The sequence below is a fragment of the Eubalaena glacialis genome, chromosome 6, assembly GCF_028564815.1.
Source record: "Eubalaena glacialis isolate mEubGla1 chromosome 6, mEubGla1.1.hap2.+ XY, whole genome shotgun sequence".
In the NCBI taxonomy this organism is placed as follows: domain Eukaryota; kingdom Metazoa; phylum Chordata; class Mammalia; order Artiodactyla; family Balaenidae; genus Eubalaena; species Eubalaena glacialis.
In genome coordinates this window covers 4953470-4976542 of record NC_083721.1, presented here as the reverse complement: position 1 = coordinate 4976542, position 23073 = coordinate 4953470, and the positions used below count along the sequence as shown (strand labels likewise).

General features: G+C 41.6%; 1 protein-coding gene across 1 annotated transcript in view; it reads right to left on the bottom strand.

Annotated features, from left to right (window-relative positions):
- Positions 1-23073, bottom strand: part of DSCAM (DS cell adhesion molecule) — a 741375-nt gene that overhangs the window by 584447 nt on the left and 133855 nt on the right. The window contains exon 5 of the mRNA XM_061192687.1: positions 22257-22403. Within this exon, the coding sequence (XP_061048670.1) occupies positions 22257-22403 (147 nt within the window). The remainder of the gene's footprint in view (positions 1-22256; positions 22404-23073) is intronic.

The following is a 23073-nucleotide window of genomic DNA, read 5'->3' as shown; positions in this document are numbered from 1 at the left end:
TTGGGTGCTGTCTTAGGAAAATTTCTCTAGTCGTCCTTGCACCCCTAAAAGACACTGGAAAGAACCAAATGGCATCAGTGGATTCAGTGACATGGTGACAGACAAGTGCCAGCTGTGCTTGCCCAGGACAGTGGTCTTCAGCACCCAAAGCATATTAAACTCACTTGGGAGCTTTTAAAAATATGGATGCCCAGACCAATTAAAGTGAATCTCTACAAACGGGGCATAGGTATCTATAAAAATCCACCCAGGTGGTTACAAAGTACAGCCAGGGCTGAGAACCTACAGCCTTGCCACCCACAGAGCAGCCCTTGCACCAGCACATTTGGGAACACCTGGGAGCCCATCAGGAATGCTGAGTCTCAGGCCCCATCCTGAACTATCGAATCAGAATCTGTTTTAACAAGACGCCCCCGCCAACCCGGGTGATTCATGTACACATAGTTTAAGAAACACTGCTCTAGGAGATTAGAAGATAAACATTATCTGTTGAATTAATACGCTGTATTACAGTAGGCTGCCAGTCACATCATTTTCAGAAACTAGCACCGGTGTAACTTTTTGAAAGTAAGACGTAGATCCCTCCAGAGCACTTGGAGACACCAGAGGACCCTACTTTCTTTTTTTTAGGATAATCCCACCAAAAGGCTGTGATTGGAAAAAAATAAAATTAAAGGACAAAATCTGGGGCTAAGATGAGGCGGTGTGGCATACAAGGCTGGCACATAGTAGGTGCTCACTAAATAAGTATTGCCTAATGTAGTGTCCAGATCAGAGGACAGCTCTGTTACCCATTTATTTTGAGACAATGGACCAATCTCTCCAACCCTCTGTTTTTCAGCGTTTTCATCTATACGATCTGCCTAAAGTATTTACTCTGAGATACAAAACGCTTAGCAACTAAAAGCTCACTGGTAAGTAATTATGTGATAAATGAATAAAATGAAGGGTCCTGATATCTAAAAGTGCCATGTGCTTCGTTGAGGAGTCCACTCTTCTGCAGACCACACGCTCAAGCTGTATTTGGTACATAGATATCCTCGACATACACTCATTAAACAAATATGCACTGAGCTTGTACTACGAATACTATGCACCAGCCGCTATTCTCAGCATTAACGAAAAAGATCCAAATCCTTGTTTCTTGTAGTTTGCGTACCCATTATATATCATTCAGCCAATCACAGTGTTAAAGAAAATAAAGACTAGTAAAATTACTATCATATTTTTCCCCAAACGGTATTACAGCTTTCAAGTCTATTTATGGCTATAATTTTTTAAAAATCCAAATTCAATGTCACCAATCACATTCTTTTAAAAAATACTAGGAAAAAGTAATTCTTACGATGATTTTTGAAGCTGTTTGTAAAATAACGATGTTACACTTGCAATACTATTTAAAGTCAGTTCATCCAGGTCTTTGTGAACAAAAGCAATTTTCCCATGCAGTCATTTAAAGGGAAAAGGTGCAATAATTTATTTTTTTAGGGTTTAACTGTGGTTGAATACATATAATATAAAACTCAACCATCTTAACCATTTTAAGAGGACAGTTCAGTAGTTTTAAATATATTCCCATTATTGTGCATCCAATCTCCAGAAGTTTCTCAGCTCCCAAAACTGAAACTCTATCCCCATTAAACAACAATTCCCCATTCCCCACCCTCCCCAAGTCCCTGGCACCCACCGTAATACTTTGTGTGTCTATGAATTTGACTACCCTGGGTACCTCACATAAGTGGAATCCTACAGTATTTCTCTTTTTGTGACTGGCTCATTTCACTCAGCACAATGTCCTCAAACTTCATCCAAGTTGCATGTGTCCGAATTTTCTTTCATTGTAAGGCTGAATAATATTCTCGTGCATGTATATGCCACACTCTTGTTTATCCAGTCCTCTATTGATGGACATCTGGATTGCTTCCACCTTTCGGCTGTTGTGAATAATGCTGCTATGAGCATGGGTGTACAAATAGCCCCTCGACAATTTATTTTTAAAAATTCGTCTCCAGGTACTTTTGCAAAGGTGACTGAGCCTTCCTACTCAAAATGCAGTTAGAGAAAATAGAAGACAAGTCAAATATTTTTCATGTAACTTGTACAAAAGAAATTAGTCAGTCTTCATCAAATAACACTGCCATTCCATTATGAGAAAATGCATCCTGATTTGAAGGTAGAAATAGGAAGAACTTAAGAACATTACTCAACAATGCAGAAGTGTGAAACAGGTTGAAAAGGACAGGATTCATATCCATGTTCTAATTAGAAGCATGACCACACAGTTTCTCCAAAGAAACTCAATTATAGTCTTTGACCACATTTACTCTCTTGAAGAGATATAAAAGTTCATTTTCCTCACTGCATGATTTTAGAAGAAAATGTATGCACTGTTTTTAATGGAGGAATATTTGGAGGGAGACCAAAGTGAGCAAAGAAAATGACCCAAAGGTTGGAAATTGTGAAACTTATAAGGAGAGGTTAAAAGAATTTCTTCTAAAGAAGAAAAGGCTAAGAGAGTAGCTGGCGGGGAGATGAAAAAAGAAGTCTCCACACACTAAACAAGAATAAGGAAGGGGATTTAAAAGAGTAGAAAGATAGTTTAAACTTACAAAGATGAATTAAAGTTAGACTACCTGAAGGCTCTATGGAAGATGAACACAGAAGATTAAGGAGAATAGAAGACAGCCCTTCGAGAAACCACCTTCAGACAAAAGAGCAGAAAGGTTCTCAGTGTTTTTACATTCAGCTTAAACAAAGGAAGCAAATGAAACAGTGAATAATAACTATTGTCAACTGTTGTATCCAGAGTTCTCAGAGTGGGGTGACTGAGAAGAGAGGCCAACATCTCCCTTTTTGTCCCAAATGTCTAAACCATTCACTTTCCTTAATTTGGACTAACTTGAAATCAGTCAAGAGAATGTATTGAGGTCAGTGGTGGGGAAGAATCAGAGGAAGTCAGATCAAGCCCACGGTGAAACAGAACAAAGAAAACTGTGAGTGAAGGTAGCAGGTAGGAATCCCGTGTCCTGTGAAAGTCTATGCAAAGCCAGCTCCGGAAAGACATTTTTCGTGAGCTTAAGGGGCTAAAATGACTCCTCTCCCACGCCCACCAAGAAGAGAGTTCCTAAAGGGCTTTGCCTATTATTAAAGCTATTTCTGATAAATTTGATTAATAAAATTAAATAATGTGTTGCCACCCGTTAATAGTACCGCCGTCCACTAAATTCCTTAAGGCATAAATCTGAGTCATACCTGGCGATCTTCTTTCTTTCACTGCTCACATCCAGTCTCTCAGCCAGTGTACCCAATCTTCCGCAAACATTCCCTAAATCTGTCCTCTTTCCTCTGTCCCCATATCTACTGCTGCAGTCAAGTCTCCAGTGTCTCTTGTAATTACTCATTCAATGATACATTTGCTCCCCACTCACCACTGTTCTCTATACAAGTAACCATGGTCACATTGTCCCCCTGCCCAGTGTTCAACAGTTTTCCATTATCCCTACAAACTCCTTGACTTGTCTGAGAAGACCCTCCATTTACTGGCCCTGCCCACCTCTCAGCTCTCCCTCTCCAAGCTCATCCCTCTTAGGGGTCTTTGCCCCATGAGGACCCACACATGGCTGGTTCCCTTTTGCTATGACATCCCAGCATAGTTGTAGACCCTTTCCTCCCCACTCTATACTTGGCCATTCTGGAGTTAGTCATGCTGGTGTCTTGTTTTACAGTTGTAAGAATAAAAATGATGCCCAGAGAGGTACAAAATAGAATCTGAATCCAATGAAACCTGAAGCACCTATAAACTAGATTCTAGAAAAGTAGAATTTTCAGACTTGTTCTACCCATAAGTGATGTTTGTAAACATCTAGCTCATACTTAATCTTTAATCATTGAATGTAAAGCTTAAAAGAATACTACTGTTACATAAATCACCTTTAGTTGCCTTAAATTCTAAAGCAGTGTTTCCCAAATTATATTCTAAGGAGTATCACGGGTTATCTAAGAAAATAAAAGTAAATAAAGATAAAAATTGCCATGATCACTCAGGATTTGTGGTGCACGGTCCCACAGTAAAGAACTGTGTTGCTATTGTTTAATATATTATTTCCTAAAATTTTTTGAACCGGAATCCACATGACCTTTTCTCTACCGTCTTAGCCTCTCCATGGACACAGCTTGAGAAATGCTGGCTGAAAATATCCATTTTATTAACTGAGAGGGAACGCTCTCAATTTGGAGAAGCATCACGAATTTAAAGGACATTTTTTTTATGGCTCTGGTCTTGCCCCAGAACTTCAGAGCTCAGAACCAGCAGGAAAACAACACTTCACTTAATGTATCATTAATTTTTAAACTATGACATTCATAATCTGCCTACTCCTGGCTTGATGATGTGCCAATCGCTTGTGTTGGACCACGTGCTCTGAAGGTTCAAATAAAAAGTATCATGTTTGTTATACAGGCGTACATTCCTCAAGGTTTCATTATAGAATATTTTAAACATGCACAGAAGACAAAAATGAGTACAAGGAACCTCCATCACTCACTTCACCAATGGTCCAGTCCTGCTGAACCCCACCCCCATGCTACTGGATTAATTTGAAGCAAATCACAGGTATCATAAAGGCATTTTTAAACAACTAAATGTTGGTTAATGTCTGCCACTGAGAGTAAAAAAGCCACCACTTCCACGTCAACATTTATATATACATAAACACACACTCACACACACACACATTCACATTTGTTAAAACAAATCATTCCAGCCGCTTCTGTTTTTAGGCTGGCGTCTCTGAATTCCTTTCATGGCATGGCACAGGAAGGTGTGCTAATGGATCTCTCTCTTATGTTCGGTCACTGCTGATAAGGACTAGGCATAAAATATTCGTTGCAGACCACGGGGACTAATGTAGAGCACATTCATGACTGTCAGATTGGTTCGGGCCACACAAACCTGCCAACGAAATCAGGTCAGCAGGCTAGAGCAGAGAAGAAAATCAATAAATCTTTGAATTAATCATGCAGCCGTCAGAGAGAATACAGGTGCACAGAATGAAATGTATACGTGTGGTGTATTTGCTTTTCCTTTCTTCCTCTAGTTTTTCTTTCATTTCCATCTGATATGCAGTCCCTCCTACGGGACCCCCCTCCAATACTTCACTTCTATAACTGAGTTCAGATAACTGTCCCTAAATGACAGTTTCTGTCCCATCTAATTGTTTTAAAAAAGGATTTGAGACTAAGGGTAAATACCCCCAAATTTAAAGGAAAAAGTGCATTCTAAATTGCTCTTTTCCCACCAGTCTTTAAATTCTGGTCTCATTGAATAGTTACTAATAAACAGATAAACTTCTCTGTAAACCTGGATCTGGTGTCCTATGTAATAACCTGATATACATAAAGAATTGTACCAAAGCTTTACATAGATCTCATTACCTTTAATACCTCTGCTGTTACACATGGGGTTTAAAATTCTTGACACTTTAATGTCAATTTAACACTTGTCAATTTAATAGACCCTCCCAAATGGAAATATCCTAAATCACATGTCCATAGGCCCTCCTGTGCTACTCCTGAATAGCTATTTCACAAGGGCATACGTCAAAGATCTATAAATCAATAGCCACTATTAGTAAAAAGTAGCTTAATCTTAGATCCTACCTTTAAAATAAAAACAACTTTGGATATATTTTTTCCCATGTACAGCAAACAGGTATAGGATTTGAGATTATCAGCGATGGATGTGCAATCAATGCATATTTTAAATACATGAAATTAGTTTTCCAGCTTCACTACTTTTCTTAAAAGGTTAATAATTATGCATCTACATACATTACTATCTACAACATTTTTTTTAAATTTCAGTATAAAGTTAAAGGTGTTTAAGGTAAACAGTTTGGTAATTTTGATGAAGGAAGAGAGGAACACATATGTATTCGTCTTTTGTTTCAACAAATTGAACCCAGTAAACAAGAGCAAGAGATTCAGGGCAATAAACCTGGATTCACGTGTTCAGGACGTTAATAAATCATGTAAAGAGTGCAGTGAAGAGCTTGCAACAGGCCTCAAAGAAACCAAAGGTTCCGTGTCTCACATCTAAAATCGATTTCAGAGTTTCATGGGAACCTTTCATGGGGTCATCACTGAAGGCATGACCAGCAATGGGAGGCTTAGATTTTCTTCTTTTAGTGATGGGCTGGTGTAGAAATCAGCACAAGAGGAAATGATTGAAACATACATTGGCATATTTTTTCCTCATTTAATGACAAGAGATGAAGTAAAACTCAACAGAAGAGGGAATAACTGGGACATAGACTAACAGAAAATATCAACAATGCACAGTTTATGAGCCCTGAAAAAACTCTGTGGATCATTTAAAAATTACCTGCAAGGCTGAAATATACTTTTCTTCAACATTTGGTTATTCACGGAGTAACTTGTAATACAGACTATTTTTTAAAAGATCCTGAATCTCAGGATAATTTTTTCATGAGCAAATTACTTAACTTGGAGATGGGAGCTGTAGAAACGTGTCACGTACATCCAGATTGTGTGTGTTCTGGCTTTCCATGGAGGGCTGGAGCCTGGCTGCATTCCCTTTTGGGAAATGGCCCTCCTCAGTTTTAAGTTCATTTGGCTTTTTCAATGATAGGGTTTCAATTCAAACAGATAACAGTGCCAAGAACTAGGAATTTCACCATCTAATTAGGGAGGGGGGAACTCAGTATGGCTTTTCTTAAAGCATCTGCAGTTTGAAAATGACTTGATGAAGGCTTTTTATAAAAACCCCTTGCTTTTCCTGGTATGAGAACAATTGCAGTGAAAGTTACTGGTACAATTCAAGGGGCACAGAAGGAAAAAAAATATATGCATAACAGATGGAGCAAAAGAAGCAAAGACAAATAAGATATCAGAAAAAGAGTGGAGGGGGTGGGGTGAACTGGGAGATTGGGATTGACATATATACATTCATATGTATAAAATAGATAACTAATAAGAACCTGCTGTATAGCACTGGGAACTCCACTTCACTGTACAGTAGAAACTAACACAACATTGTAAAACAACTATACCCCAATAAGGAAAAAATTTTTTTAAAAAATAGTGAGCCTGAAGGTTTCAATATAAAATTGAGTTCAAAAACAGAGAGACAGAGAGAGAGAGAGAGAGAGAGAACCCAGCATTTCTATCAGAGTGTTTAACCTGGTATGAATACCTAGTTAATCTGGGCTAGGGGAAGTAAGGATGGGGTTAGGAGGGTGTAAATGGATGGTGAGGTTGAAGGGAAGGAAAAAGGCCTGGAATTAATGCAGGTTTGGGTGCTAATGTGTTTTCCTGGGGATCCACTGTTCCATAGTTTTCATTATTTCCTCAGCACATCCCTGATCCAAAAAAAGGTCAAGAAACATTGATCTGAGGATATTTCTATCTATAAAGAAATATATATATATGGTTTCTCTTTTCAGAAACCACCAGTAAACATTCCCAGATATACAACATATTGTCTGCATCAAAATGCCTTTTATATATTTGCTATTGAAATAAAACTTAGAAGCTCAGAATTTTAAGGCCATTCCAAAATGATTCATCTTGAGACGTACAGTTTTCAATGAACTTCTTTTAAATCAATAATTAAAAGCACCCCATTGGTCTTTGCCCATTCTTCAATATAGTAAACCTATTGACTTTAAGTAAGTTATTTCTGTGTGCCTCTATCTCACCTGTGCCCTTTTTAAATGGGTCATATAATAAAAATGGCAACTTTAAAAACTACACCTTATGCATATAGTAAATGATTAAATGACAGCAATGAAGGAATTTAAAATCACTTATGCAAAAACAGCCACACAAAATCCCAGGTTTGAGCCTCCACTTTGCCACTCACTGCCCAGATGACTCTTTCTTCCACCAAGAAATAATTTTCCGATGCAAAATCGCATCCTGTGATAGAGATGGAAGGATGGTCCAGGCAGCATTCCCATCTTCAACCAGGCTCACGAGGGTGAGCCCTCTGGCGAGGTGGCCGCCATTCCTGCTGCCCACCAAGTGACCTTTCAGGGCTCCACCGTCCAGGTCAGAAAGATACTCTGAAGCTCTTCCACACAGAAATTCTACAACTTTTAGATGCAGTACCATAAATTGCTGGAGCACACCGATCCCTACTTGAAACAGGCACACGCACACACAACAGCCATACAGAGTTCACACTCTGTGTTTACCAAATGTGTGTGCCCGTGTGGGTATCTCCCTTTAGATTAACAAGAAAAGTGATGTCTTAGGAACAATGGCTTGGTTGTGGACCCAGTGCATCAAGAAATGCTACAAAATGCCTCTAAATGTCTTGGCATGTAAGGATTTTTGTTGACTTATTCAGTGCTATATTTTAACAAATACTGCAACATAACATTGTAAGGCATTTACAAAAATAAAATCATTTCATGAAAATAAAAGAAGACAGCTTTTGCTTTGGGACTACTAAATACTGGGGATTTGGATATCTCTGTGCGAAAGTCAGCTGTGAAATCCCGGGTTACCTCTGATGCACCTGCTCAGACACCCTTCGCATTGGGTGAAGAGGCTGATTTGAAATTGTACTGTGCAGAGGAAGAAAAAAATTTATAGGAAAGTAAGAGCTCTCCATAAAGCATTAAGAATAATTTGAAAGGAAATAGCACCACCACTTTGATGGAAATGTTGCTCATTCGACATTCATTTAACAAATATCTATTAAGCTCCTACCATGTACCAGGTATCATAATATTATACTTGAGGTCAATGGGAAGGGTCAATTTTAAATAAAACTGAAATTAAGTAAATTATTTTTATCCTAGACAGTTTCATCTATTTTGATTTTTCTTTAGTTGTGCAATATTGTTTCAAAAAACATTAAGCATATTGTCCTCAAATGCAATAAAATGCTCTAAATAGATCAAATGTCCAGAAAGGTAAGTCTAGTTTGGATCATACCATATTTTAAAATGTTTTACTTGCTTAAACAAGTTCCTACTCTTGAGTTAAAGCTGTTAAAGTTGTGTGTCATGCAATGTTGACAACCTGTGTTGACTCATGCGTTTATGGACTATGGACTGAAAGAAAGTTTGTGTTTTTTTAAAACGAAAAATCTCTATCTTTTAGAGAAAGAGAATTGCAATATAGGCTCTTGCACAAGTTACTGAAATTCTCTGTGCCTCAGTTTCTTCACCTGTAAAGTGGGCTGATGAGAATAACGACCTATGAGGTTGTTATGAAGTTGTCAGGCATAACCTGACATACATTGTTAGCTATTTAATAACCCAAATGTGTTGCAAGTGTTTTAATCTAAGTCCAAAACCTTCCTGCAAACATATATTCTGATATATCTGTGATGGTTAAGGCAAAAAATAAGATTACTTCATTTTTACATCATCCAATATCTGTTTAAGAAAAGTAAACATTTAACAAAAAGTTGTTTATTTTGATAAAATCCAACACAACTATTAGTTCCGTAGCATTCTTATGCTCTTACATTGAATTTGCAAGATTTCGGATCGTTTACCCACTACTTCTTCAGGACACCTCGTATTTTAACAACTCTTCTTAAATAGAATTACTTCTGTTCGTACCCCTAACAAGCTCCACACAGCAACTTCTTATTTGTTTTGAACCATGGAGTCCTGACTACCCAGTTTCTGGAGGAGGAACGCTTTAGATAGATAGGAGATAAGAATTACAAGAGTAATAATGTCAAAATTTATGTCAAACACTGTTCTAAGCACTTTACATGTATTAATTCATTGGAATGTTTCAACATTGTATTGTTACCATTTTATGACTGAGGAAACAGGCAAAGAAAGACTATGTGATTAGCGCAAGGTCACAGCGTGGTCCGTGGCGGGCCTGGAACGTGGATGTGGACAGCGGCTTCAGACCCCATCCTTGTACCTTCTGACGAGACAGCCGAGTGCACAGCCAGAGAGCAGAAATTGGCTAAAAAGGAACACCTTGCCTGGCGTTTCTAATCTTTACAAAAATGCTGTGTCCAATTCCACAGAGAGGCAATTAATTGTTGAAGCTCCCACAGCTGTGAAATTGAGATCCAAAGCCAGGTCTCTCTGAGTTCAAACTCAAGCCCTCGTGCAGATTTGGCAAAATGGAAGGCGGGCAGAAGCCTGAAACCTTCCCTGGAAGAGCATGTGACCCAATTGGGAGATGTTAAGAAGCCTATATTTCCTTATTTACTCTGTCTGCTTATCAGCATCTCTGAAAAGAACATCTCAACTATGCCCTCCTGCAAAGCAACGTGTGCTGGGGATTTTCAATCTTTATACAGCCCACTTCTGAGCAGTCAATACTGGGCATCATCACGATATTCCAGAAACTAAAGAGCCTGAAATAGTCTATAAATATTCTCACTACTTCTCTACACATGGACACAGCACAGTCAATGCAATTGTCCAAATATGGCTTAGTTGTAGATGTTTCAGTACTAAGTGATTGTTCATCTAATAAAACTAGAGTTACCTTGGAACTGACTTTGGAATTTGGGGTATTTTGGGGGACAAAATTAATTGCATGTAAGTTTTCAGACCACTCGTCATTTGGGAAATGTATAGTCGTCCCCCCTTATCCATGGTTTTGCCTTCTGAGGTTTCAGTTACCCACTGTCACCTGAGGTCCAAAAATATTAAGCAGAAAATTCCAGAAATAAATAATTCATCACTTTTAAATCGTGCGCCCGTTCTCAGTAGCATGACGAAATTTTCACCATCCCACTCCATCCCACACGGGATATGCATCACCACTTTGTCTAGCGTATCCACAACAAATAAGCTACCTACCCGTCGTCACTTAGTAGCCCTCTCGGTTCTAATAACACCTATTTTACTTAATAATGGCCCCAGTGCCCAAGAATAGTGATGCTGGCAACTAAGATATTCTCTTACTGTGCCTAATTTATCAATTAAACTTTATCATAGGTATGTATGTATATATAGGCAAAAACACAGTACATATAGGATTTGGGACTCTCCATAGTTTCAGACATCCACTGGAGGGCTTGGATTGTATCCCCCATGGATAAGGGTGGGGCACTGTAGTCTTCATTCTTCCATTAATAACTGACCCACTTTCCATAGAGAAGGGAAACACAGGACTCTGAGATGCCAGATAATCCGCTGCACCTGAAAATAGTATCATTTATCAAAAACGTGAGTGCTCACTGTGTCACCAAATTGTTTCATAACATGTTATGCGGTATTACTGATACATAACCCAGAAAGTTGAGTAGGGAAGCACTGTAACACGTGGAGTTCAGGAATTGCAGAATTAGATTCAGAAAGTGAGTTTACATGCATGTTATCTGTGTTAGCCAGCTTGGGCTGCTGTAACAGAGCACCATAGACTCAGGGGCTTAAACAGCACGTATGTATTTCTCACAGTTCTGGAGGCTGGAAGTCTGAGATTAGGGTCCCAGCATGGTTGAGGTCTGGTGAGATGTCTTCCCTTCTTGCTGTGGACTCACATGTCTCTCTTCCTCTTATAAGGCCACAGTCCTATTGGATTAGGGCCCAACCTTTATGAACCCACCTAACCTTAATTACCATCTACAGACCCCATCTCCAGACACATCCACATTGGGGGTCAGACCTTATGCATTAGGTGGGGTGGGAGCACAAGTCAGTCCATAGCATGATCTGAAAATACAAGTCAAGCCGTTAGCCTACAGCCCCGGTGTCTTGGCCCTGGACCATCTTGATTCTGTCCCATCCTGGCTCCCAACCCAGTGTGACACAGTGTGAGCTCCACGCAGCTGGAGGAGAGACAGCTGATGGGGAGGCTGCCAGCTGGCGTCCTGACACAGCTGGGGTGGAGTGGGGGACAGCACATGAACAGCCGGGTATTGGCACCTCTTGCCACACCGCTGAGGCTTTCTGATTTTTGTTTCCTTCCTTTAAAAACAAAATTTTAAAGATCTCCTCTAATACGCATTGTCTATTATGTGTCAAGCAGGAAATAGAAAGATGTAAAATATGAGAGAGGGTCAAAAAGGAATTGAAAGGATTTGTTAATGTAGTGGGTTGAATAGCGTTCTCCCAAAATTCATGTCCTTCCGGGAACCTCAGAATGCGACCTTATTTGAAAATAGGGTCATTGCAGATGTAATTAGTCAAGATGAGATCATACTGGAGTAGGGTGGGTCCTTAATCCAACATGACTGGAGTCCTCATAAGAAGAGAAGAGACACAGAGTCACTCACAGAGGAAGACAGCCACGTGACAACAGAGAGAGAGATTGGAGTGGTGTGTCCACAAGCTAAGGAACACCAAGGATTATTGCAAGCACCAGAGACTAGGAGAGACACATGGAACAATTTCTCCCTTAGAGGTTTCAGAGAGAGCACAGCCTTCCTGAAACCTTGATCTTGGACCTCTGACTTCCAGACCTGTGATAGAATAAATTTCTGTTTTTTCAAGCCACCTAGGTTGTGATTCTTTGGAAACTAACAGTTACTACCTGGAAGAAAAAAAAAAAAAAGAGTAATGCAAAGGCAAATCCATTCGTGGTTGTGAGAAATGCTTAGCTCTGCGTTAGTTATCCTCAGTTGGAAATGGCAGGAAGGAAGTAGGCAGTGGGGATTAATCAATCCCAGGAGAGAAGACAGAGCCAATGTCAGGGTCATCAATGCAGAAGTCATGGATGAAGTCTGAGAAAGGGATGAAATGAACAACAGAGAAACTGGAGATTGAGAGGGAGAGGTGAGGAGGACTGAGTTCTGGGGGCTACTCACATTTATGAGCAGGGAAGAAAAGATGTGAACTCAAGGAAAGAGATAATGAAGATATAGACAGGAGGAAGTCACCCAGGCAGTGTAACAGGGCACCCAATGGAGAAGGAAGTCAGAGAGAACTTGCACCAAGAGATGGCCTTGGGATCTGACACTAGGATGCCATGAGTGACCTTGACAAGGTGAGTTTCAGTAAAATGTAAGAGGCATAGCCCAAATCAGTACAGACTAGGAGTAGCAATGAGTATAGACTATTCTTTTAATAAGTTTTCCAGGGGAAAACAGAATGAATGAAAGCATACAGTAGTATGAAAGCTGGCAAAGGGAAAGTTTTCTTTAAAACTGGGGGAGCTGAGCACCTGTGTCACAAGAAATACAGTAATCACTGAGGAGGTGATGGTGGCAACAGAGGAGAGAATTGACGGAACCAGGTCCTGGAAAAGTCAAGGGGCAATCATGACCAGGCTGGGAGCAGACTGGAAGGAAAGAGGACCATCTCTTCCTGTGAGAGAAAACATGACAAATACAATGTTTGAGGTAGGAGGGGTCATCAGAGAGAGGTGGTTTCACACTCAATGAAGTAAAAAGATATTATCTTTTGAACATTAGAGAGTAGACCCACAGTGGGCTGGGAATGAGGGTCTTAAGAACTCCGAGGAAAAGCTTGGGAAAGCCACTTTCAACAACACAAAGCAGATCAGCAGAAATATCCAAAGATCTGGAGAGACCGTGAAGGGCAGTTAAAATTAATTGTTGTGAATGGTCAGGGTCCCCAGTCTCCAGCCAGCTCTAGGATGCTAGAAGTTTACCATCCTGCCCCATCTGCCTGGAGTTAAAGCCACAAAGGGCAGACAACTGCGGTGCCTCTGCTTGCTGGTTCTCTGGAGCTCCTGCCACAGACACACATAGTAAGGGACCTTCTTCCACTTGGGCTTGCCTAATGCCTAGGAAGCAGCACCAAGAGCCCTGCATAATTCATGTTCATCTCAGGTCTTGGCCTTGATTTCACACTGACCTCTTATTCTGAGTCAAAAACTATGTTTGGAAATCTTGAACCCTGCTTTCTTATACTATGGCACGTTGCCCAAGTAAATTTCAATTCATGACATCTGATTTTAGCTTGATGACAATGATAACATCAACAGTATTATTCATTGTCATCACTGCCTGATAATATTTTGTGAATGATCCTGTTATTGTCTTCAACTTCCCTGAGATGAAATCTCACAGAGGAGCAGGAGACCAGAAAATGCACTGGGGTCCAAATAACATCTAATTGACTCGGCTTACCATCTATTTCTCATGTCTAGAAAGAACCAAACGTTGCAGGTAGAGAGGAGAACAGGTAGGAGATCCCTAACAGCTGAACATAAAATAAAACTGTATTGACATTCAGGTGGAGCTAGGAAAGAATCCGGGTCAGTGTGTTTGGGGCTATTAGAGAACTTGGGGTGAGATCTATGTAAAGGCTGTGAATACATGGATATTACGTGATAAAGTCCTCCAAGTATAGACTGTCGTATTCACTTGATTTTTCCAACGTTTGGTGCTGGGGATATGCAAAAAGTGATGGTTGAATGAGGGAAAAAATGAGTGAAAATAATGAGGCACCATCAGAAATTCCCTGGCAGTCCAGTAGTTAAGACTCCATGCTTTTACTACCAAGGGCACGGGTTCAATCCCTGGTCGGGGAACTAGGATCCCACAAGCCCCACCAGCGTGGCCAAAATAATAATAATAATAATAATAATGAGGCACCATCATTGAAGTTGCGTTGTACAGACAAGAGTTAACACAGTTGGTCTGAGATTGCTACCCTTAGAAAGGCCTGTTGCTAGTTGACCCTTGGCTGGTGTCTGGGAACTGGAATTCTGGGAGGGCTCCTGCCCCCACAATGGATAAGAGTTGGTCACTGCGATTAAACTGTATAAACAATACTGTTTACGTGGAAGACCTACTTTCCTTCTAGGAGTCTGGAATTTGGGGACATGCCATGCACATGCCTACATGACCAGCCCTCCAGTAAAAACTTTGGGCACCAAGTCTTTAATGAGCTCCCTGGTAGATGGCATTCTGTATCCATCTGTTGTCACTGTTCTCTGCTGGGGTCATAAGCACATTCTCTGCGGGGAAAGAACTCTTGGAAGCTTGCACCAGGTTTCCTCCAGACTTCTCCCCATGTACCTTTCCCCTTTGCTGAGTTTGCTCTGTACCCTTTCACATTGTGATAAACCCCAGCATTGCCTACAGTATGATGATATGCAGAATCCTGGGAGTCTTCCCAATGAATGACCGAACCCCTGACACATGCATAACACTAAAATTTTATGAGATTAAATCTAAGAAGAAAAAAAAATAACTTGGACAGTGGTTGGCTTGAGAAGTGGAATATTCAGTTTGTAATTTTAATATCCTGCTATTTTATTGTGAGGGGAACCAATGAAACTAACGTTCATCCCATGAGGAAGCTGCGGCAAAAGAAAGAGTCACTTCCCCTGCATTACCCAGCTAATCTGTGTCAGAGCTGCAATTAGAAGCCACATTCTCCTGGTAACACTCGGAGTAGGAAATCAAGGGGCATTTTAGGCTGACCTAACGATCAACACCTTCATAGCAGATAGAGTGTTTTACACACACACACACACACACACACACACACACCAGCACTCCAGAGATGCTCCAGGCTAAATTTGCTACCATTCTCTCTTGTTTCCTTTTCTTGTTTAAATATTATGTTAACATGCCTATTGCTATGGGTCTCTCTCCCTCCCTCAGGAGTTCAAAAGTCAGAAACATATTTTTGTTTGTTTGTTTCAGGCTATAATCTACAATGTACAGTTTCTAATTTTGAGAGTGGGGATTTGCCTTCTTTATGAAGGCTAGTAGTAGGCTCTCTGATTGCTCTGGGTCTTCCGGGGTCTCATTAGCTGGTCATTTTTGAAAAGCCGGGCTTGAACCCCTCATCAATACGACCTCTAATCTCACTGTCATGTGAGCTTTCTCCAGATCTGTAAACAACCCTGTTTCTAATTACTTCCAGGTGGCAGTAGAATAACATGTAAAAACTAATTTAGCGAGCAACGGACTTAAATGGCAAAATTATCATCAATTAATGGCTTTTAAAAAGAAAGAGAACAGGACTCTCCCTTCCAGTAAACTTCCACATGGAATATATTATTCCACTCCCCATAATAAACACAGTGAAAATATTACATCTCTCCACCCTTTGAATTCCAGTCTGCTGTATACCTCCTGTGTGAAGAATAATTTCCTGTGTTTGAAATGAGGCTCCTATTTGCTGAAAATCAATATAGATAGATGATAGGTAGATGAACTGATGGATGGATAGATAAGTAGATAGATAGATAGATAGATAGATAGATAGATAGATAGATAGATAGATAGACAGATAGAAAGATATTTCTCTTACAGTTTTCATTTGGTCCTATAAATTTATTTTTAGTGAATGTTAAAGAAATGCTTCTTAATTCTGCAACTCTCCAGTACCTTAAAAATCAAAACTGAAGCTTTCAGGTGATTACAGGTCTGCTCCTTACATCATTTTGATGTTGATCTCATTCCTTTTGCTCATAAGCACCTTGAGGGCAGAATCAGGTCTCATCGCCATGGCAACCTGAGCAGCTATGTAGGAGATTGCCTTGAAAATGCCCAGTGACTAGAAGTAAAATTAAAATGCAAGTGCCTTGGAAAGAGGGATCATGGGCTCGCAGAGCTCTGCGTTACACGAACAGAACACAGCAGGCAAATACTGCACTGCCCACCGCAGCATCACCCACCCTGCCCCCTACAGCTGTGCTCCTCTCTCCTTCCCAAAGAGCACAGATCACATCAAATCTGCTTTTAGTTCAAGTCTGCTGAAACGTGCTTAAGGAAAACCTTGCCTCATATATACAACGTAATTATTTTTCCCATCCTAAAATGCAAAGACTTTCTTAAAAGATCACTTCTTTTATGAAGTGATCTCCCCAGGCAACATCATGAGAAGGGGTGTGTGTTCTTGTAACGTTCGCCCATATGGCTCTCACAGCACTCACACCCCACACAGCACAGTAATCTCTCCCCTGAGCTCCCTAAAAGCAGAAGCCATCTCCACGGGGGCCTGGAGAGGGGGATGCTTCTTAAAGCACAGGCCCTGCCTTATCTATGATGACCAGACCCAAAGACAGCATTCAAAACCCACAACAAACGTTTCATGTGAAGTGCTAGGCTGAGGTCCTTTGATATTTAATGTGGGCAGAAAATTGTTCACTTTACTTGAAATACAGGAAGAAGATAATCATCCTTGGACTTAAACTCACTGATCCTAAGAGATAAAATTCTCCTTGAGTCATCACTAATAGAGGCGTTCAGATGGGAGATATTGAAACAGAAATTTGGGCCAGTGCAAGAGAGGGAGGTAGATCCTCTGGGAATGTTTGCCCTTCCCATTTTCCAAATCCAGTTACCCTTGGGCTGTGTCTTTGATGTTAATGTAGCTAAACCCCCAGTGAGACTGTCAGAATTTTATCCGAGGAAAACAGACACGGAACGCTAGGTTCTCTGATTGCCGGCCTCCTTAATCAGGAAGAAATTCACAACAGGCCATTCAGTGAAACCCGGCTATAAAGCTGTTGATATTGTTCTTTTCCAGGATGGTGTCCTACATATCCATCCCCACATCAGCAGAACCTCCCACAGTGCATCCCTACTCAAACTACTACATTTTTTAAAATAATTTATTTATTTATTCATTTATTTTTGGCTGCGTTGGGTCTTGGTTCCTGCGTGCAGGCTTTCTCTAGTTGCGGCGAGCGGGGGCTACTCTTTGTTGCGGTGCGCGGGCTCTCATTGCGGTGGCTTCTCCTGTTGGGGAGCACAAGCTCTAGGCGTGCGGGCTTCAGTAGTTCTGGCACGCGGGCTCAGTATTTGTGGCTCACGGGCTCTAGAGCACAGGCTCAGTAGTTGTGGCACACGGGCTTAGTTGCTCCGTGGCATGTGGGATCTTCCCGGACCAGGGCTCGAACCCGTGTCCCCCGCATTGGCAGGTGGATTCTTAACCACTGCGCCACCAGGGAAGCCCCTCAAACTACTACATTTTTATTGGGTTACATTAACATCTGATATTCAAAGGATCTCATTTTTGCTTAGAGGAAGAGAGGTGATAAGTGTGCTTTAAAAATGCATTCAGGTCTCATCATGCTTGTTTTTCCTGGCTTATTTCAGGAAGGCAGTAAGTCATCATATTAATAGAGGGGCCATCATATTAATAGAGGACTTTACATGCACGGTGTGTGCCCGTGCCTGAGATATTTTGTCTCCACACATTTACAAGCCTCCTGTCATCCACTGCTGGAGTCTGAGAGTGAAGGTCGACTCGGGGTGTCCTGGGGCTCAGGTAGACAGCAAAACAGAGGGCACAGTAGCATCAGATGCAATGAGCCTTTCCTTCCGGGGGGGAATTATGAGAGTCCTTCCCTTAGGCCTGTCTTAGCTCTGCTGCTAAGACAAAATACCACAGATGGCGGGGCGGGGGGCTTAAACAACAGACATTTACTTCTGATAGCTCTGGAGGCTGAAGTCAGAGACCAGGGTGCTAGCATGGTTGGGGTGTGGTGAGAGCCTTCTTTCGGATTTCTGGGTTGCAGACAGCTGCCTTCTCACTCTATCCTCACGTGTTGGAGAGAGAGCTCCGTTCTCTTCTTACAAGGACACGAATCCCATCATGGGGGCCACACCCTCATGACCTCATCTAACCGTAATCACCTCCCAAAGGCCCCACCTCCAAATACCATCCCACTGGGGGTTAGGACGTCAACATGAATTTTGAGGGGACGCAAACATTCAGGCTATACCGAGACCACTGAAGTATTCCGTCGAAGACTGATCAAAATAAATGAACTCATTTACATTTCTTAACATCAGTGATCTAATGATCTCACATGACAAAGAGGCACAACTTGATTCCCGAGCCTACACCAGGCCAACTCAAATCCTCCCTGGGAAGAAATCAGGGCATATGACCCAACATGCGTTAAGCCAGCGATGCCACGGTCAGAATGGCCTGTGACACCACGCTGCTCCCGTGGAAACCCAGACAGACCTTGGCTGGTGCGCTCACCCCTGTGAGAATGTAAAGCAGTCCCTTACTCTCTCAACCAAGAAAATGGGCAAAATTAGTATGCTGTGCCAACAGAAGCCTTTGTGTTTCTTTTTATAGGAATACACACACCTTAAATTTCTTTTCCTTTGAAAAGGAAAGCCTAGACAACAGATACCCATGTACCTTAGCCGACTGCCCAAGAGCCCTGGCCTCGAGCCCCAAGGCTCATCTGCTAAAAGCAGGCCTTTGCTGCTCTGGTCCCCCAGGCTCTGGCCCCATGGGGCTGAGCGGTGGCACCGGAACATCACCTCGGTGGACAGGCCTCGCCTGCACAGGCCGCCGAACCCCCTCTTGACTGCCCCTGGCTCTGAGCTTTCTCAGGGCAGCCCCACCAGCACCCCTCTGGTCCTCCCCCAACCTCACGGCACAAGGGTCCTCACACAGGCCTGTTTCATGGCTGATCTAGGTCCCTGCTTTTCTCCACCTAGAGAATCAGAAATTCAGGAGATGGTCTGTGCAGAGTAGATGTGCTTTGCTGGGACAAGTTTCCCGGCCAGGCTTACTGCAGACCCAGGGGAGAGAGGCAGGCTGACAGCCACTGACAATCTAGCCAAGCTCAACAAGGAGTTTCAGGAGCCCTCAGTTTGTTTACAAAGTAGAGATGAATTAACCTTTTACATATAGCATCCAGGATGTCTCTGCTGGACTCAGAGCCAACTCAGGAAACGCCTCTCAGTCCCTGGGACCTCTGTGCTGGGCAGGGTCATCCCCTCCAGTCTAGACGCCCCAGTACTCCCCCTGCCACCGCTCAGCCTTTGGGACGTGTTGGAGGGAGGTCCCAGCCTCCTCCTCAGAGCCTCCCTGCCTCCTACGTGTGGCTACCTGTGCCCTGCCACACTCTGGGCCCTAAAGAGAAATGTAACCCTTCTCCATCTAAACCACCCCAAACTGGTTTTTATTAAGATTCCTACTCTTTTTAACCATTTTGTCATTTCCAGTGGCTTCATCACCTCCTTCCCCGGGCATTTTTGCAACCTCAGAGGATGGGGCTCAGGCACTGGGAACAGGGTCTGACAGTAAGCGACAGTAAGTCCCATCATAAGGTGTGATTCCAGACTTCCTGCTTACAGATCATAACACTGCTTTGGGGCCCTGTCCTCAGGTTGAAATACCTGAGTATAAAAATATCTCTTTCTGTATGCGTCTCAACCTCTCTCTCTCTCTCTCTCTGCCACGTGCAACATCTGGGGGATAACTTGTGCTTGTTTAAACAGCTTACTTATAAACAACAAAACCTTACTACGGATGTATTCCTTCATGAGGTAAAAGCCTGTACAATATTGGTTTCCTGATACTTTTGTGAAAAAAGAAAAGCCCACAGTCCATGCTGTGTTGTTTTAAAACTTTTGCCAAAGGATAAAGCTCCAACGCACGACTGAGGAGAGGACACGGGGTCAGCAGTTCTTATCGGCAAGATATCAACTGTATGCATGTCAGCATCCCCTCCACTGACCAGATACAAAACTCCTCTCATTTTATTTTAATTAGGTTCCTGTTGGAAGGACAAAAAAGTCTATTCACATAGATTACAAAAAGGTGAAAACTGAATAAAAGCATACCATTAATTAAAGATGTCTGGGAAACATAAGAATAGATATAGATATATAGATTAGATAGATACAGATATAGATATAGATATATAAGCTCATGGTAGATATTTCTATTTCTCATCCATGGTTCCAGTTCTCTCCTTCCAGGCACATGCCCCATTGAAGTCAGACACGGCCATGTGACTTGCTTCGCCAATTAAATATGAACAGAAATGACATCTGTCACCTCCAAGTAGAAGCACTTAGAGGCAGTCTGTCATTCTCCCCTGCTCTCTTCCCCTTCTAGGGCAGACACGGAGGTTGCATATTTGATGGCCCCTGAGTATGGGAGATTGCAAACATCGCCCCAATTTCTCCCCTTCCCTGAACCCACAAGCCCCTGCTGTGTACTTCTGAGTGCTCCTGACTCTGATTCTGGGCTCAGCCAGACTGACTGTCATCACATCTCTCCATCTGCTATCAAGAAACTAAAATGACCTCTAAAGAAAAGCAAGTAAGACCATTAGACAATCGAAATGAGCAAATAAAATTGTACAGGTGAGTCTCTATTCTGATTATTGCAATCACAAATACAGGTCTTAAGCTTAGTATTTTTTCAACATTGTAAGTTAACAAATTACTATGATTAATTAACATAACAGCAAGGAATTTATTGTTCAGTAAAGTGTGAGGGACTTCAAATTCACTGTAAAGATGACATTAAGGAAAGCCAAAAGCATCTATTACATCCTAGTTCACTGTAATGTGCTATAAAGACCAACAATTTAAATTTGGATTTGGACTGTGTGATGGTTTAATGATTTTTTTAATGGTCCTTGTTGTAATAGTAACCTATACTGTCTAGCAAATCAATAAGCCAAATAAAAATGCTCTTTCACCATGGGACTTTAGTTCCAATTTCTTACCTCTGCAAGCTGACACAAAATTGGTGGTATTCAAGAGTTACAATAAAATGTGTGTGTGTGTGTGTGTGTGTGTGTGCATGCACTCACTTGCACACATGTGCATAGGGACATGTAAAGAAAAGCAATCATTTATACCATTATACCACATTCAATGCTCATCATGACTGTTTTCCAAAAGTATCCAACAGGCATTACCCAAAGATGTGCAAAACAGAAAAAGTGAGCCTAGTGTCTGCATGGCCTATCCAGATAAGTAGCAAGGAGCAAGAACTCAGCTTAAAAACCATGAGAAAAGAAGAGCCACAACTTCTTAGAAGCTAGACTTCAGTGGTACCATTTCTAGACACCAAAAATAAACCAGGAAATTATTTATTTACATATATATACAGACATAAATAGACATATATATATTTCAGTGCTGACTACATATTCCAAATAGAATCTTCAAGAAAGAGGCCACATAACTCTGAAGACGTTTGAAAAGGCGAGAACAGCATGAAATCAGGGTTTCCATTTTCCAGATTATAGAGAATATCACGATATCAGCCCTGAGGTCGCTCACAGACACAATAATCCTACTTTCCTCTTCCCAGGAGCAGAAATAAAAACAAAATTTCCTTTTAAAAGTAACATAATGATTATACGCATAGCGCAAGGAACTAATTTCTATCCATCGGTCAATTCACTGGAGAATATCTGAGTCGAGCCACATAAACCAACAGAAAACACTGACATCACATTTAATCACACAGCAGCGTCAACTTTAAGCATACTAATTCTTAATTATGATGCGCATATAGACGGAGACCCAATTCGATACGCAGAACAAGCGGCGAGCAGGTGAGCCCGGCGCCCTGCGCTCGGGAAGCCCACTGTCCTACCTGAGACGAGTGAGACGGTGTCTTTCTCCCATGAGACGACAGTGATGTACGCCTCCACCGAGGAGGGGATAATGCACTTGAAGACCGCAACATTGCCTCTCATGGTTTTCTGGTCCTCCACACGGACTGTATAGGGCTCCCGTAAAACTGGAAGGCAAGAAGAGGACCCCACTATCACACACAGGCTCATTCCCAGAGGATCCCATCTGAATATACACATTGTATCTTCCACGTATCAATTGCATCAAATCTATTTATTGGGAAAAAAATTTTAAGAAACCTACATTTCATGTCTTAAAGACGTTCATTCTGTTAACAATAAACTACACTAAGAACTAAAAAGCATGAGTATATCTAAAAGCAGTTAATCTGCTCTCTAAACACATCTGGACGTGGGAAGTAGTTTCTCAAACAGAAGTTATGATGATGGGAAACTTCCCTCCATGTCCTCTGAGGACCAAGGAAAAAATTTCAGACTATCAAGGAAAAGAATTAAAAACTCAAGAAAGGCAACCTCTCCTGGGAATCCTCGAAACTATGTGACAATTGAAACGACTGTTCATAAGTAATTCTTATGACAGTGGCAAAGCAGTTTTGGAAAGAATGATTCTGCCTCCTATCACTTAGGGAAGCATGCTGACTAAGGGAGCCTGCCCAGACATTCCCAGCACTAGGAGTAGCCCAGAAAGTGCCCAGAGGGGACTTCCACAAACTAGATGTCGAGGCTAGAGGCAAGGGGTGCAGGGATCCAGTGCCCACCCTGCAAGCCCAACTGCCTGGGTTCAAATCCAGTCCCTACCACTTGACAGTAAGCAAG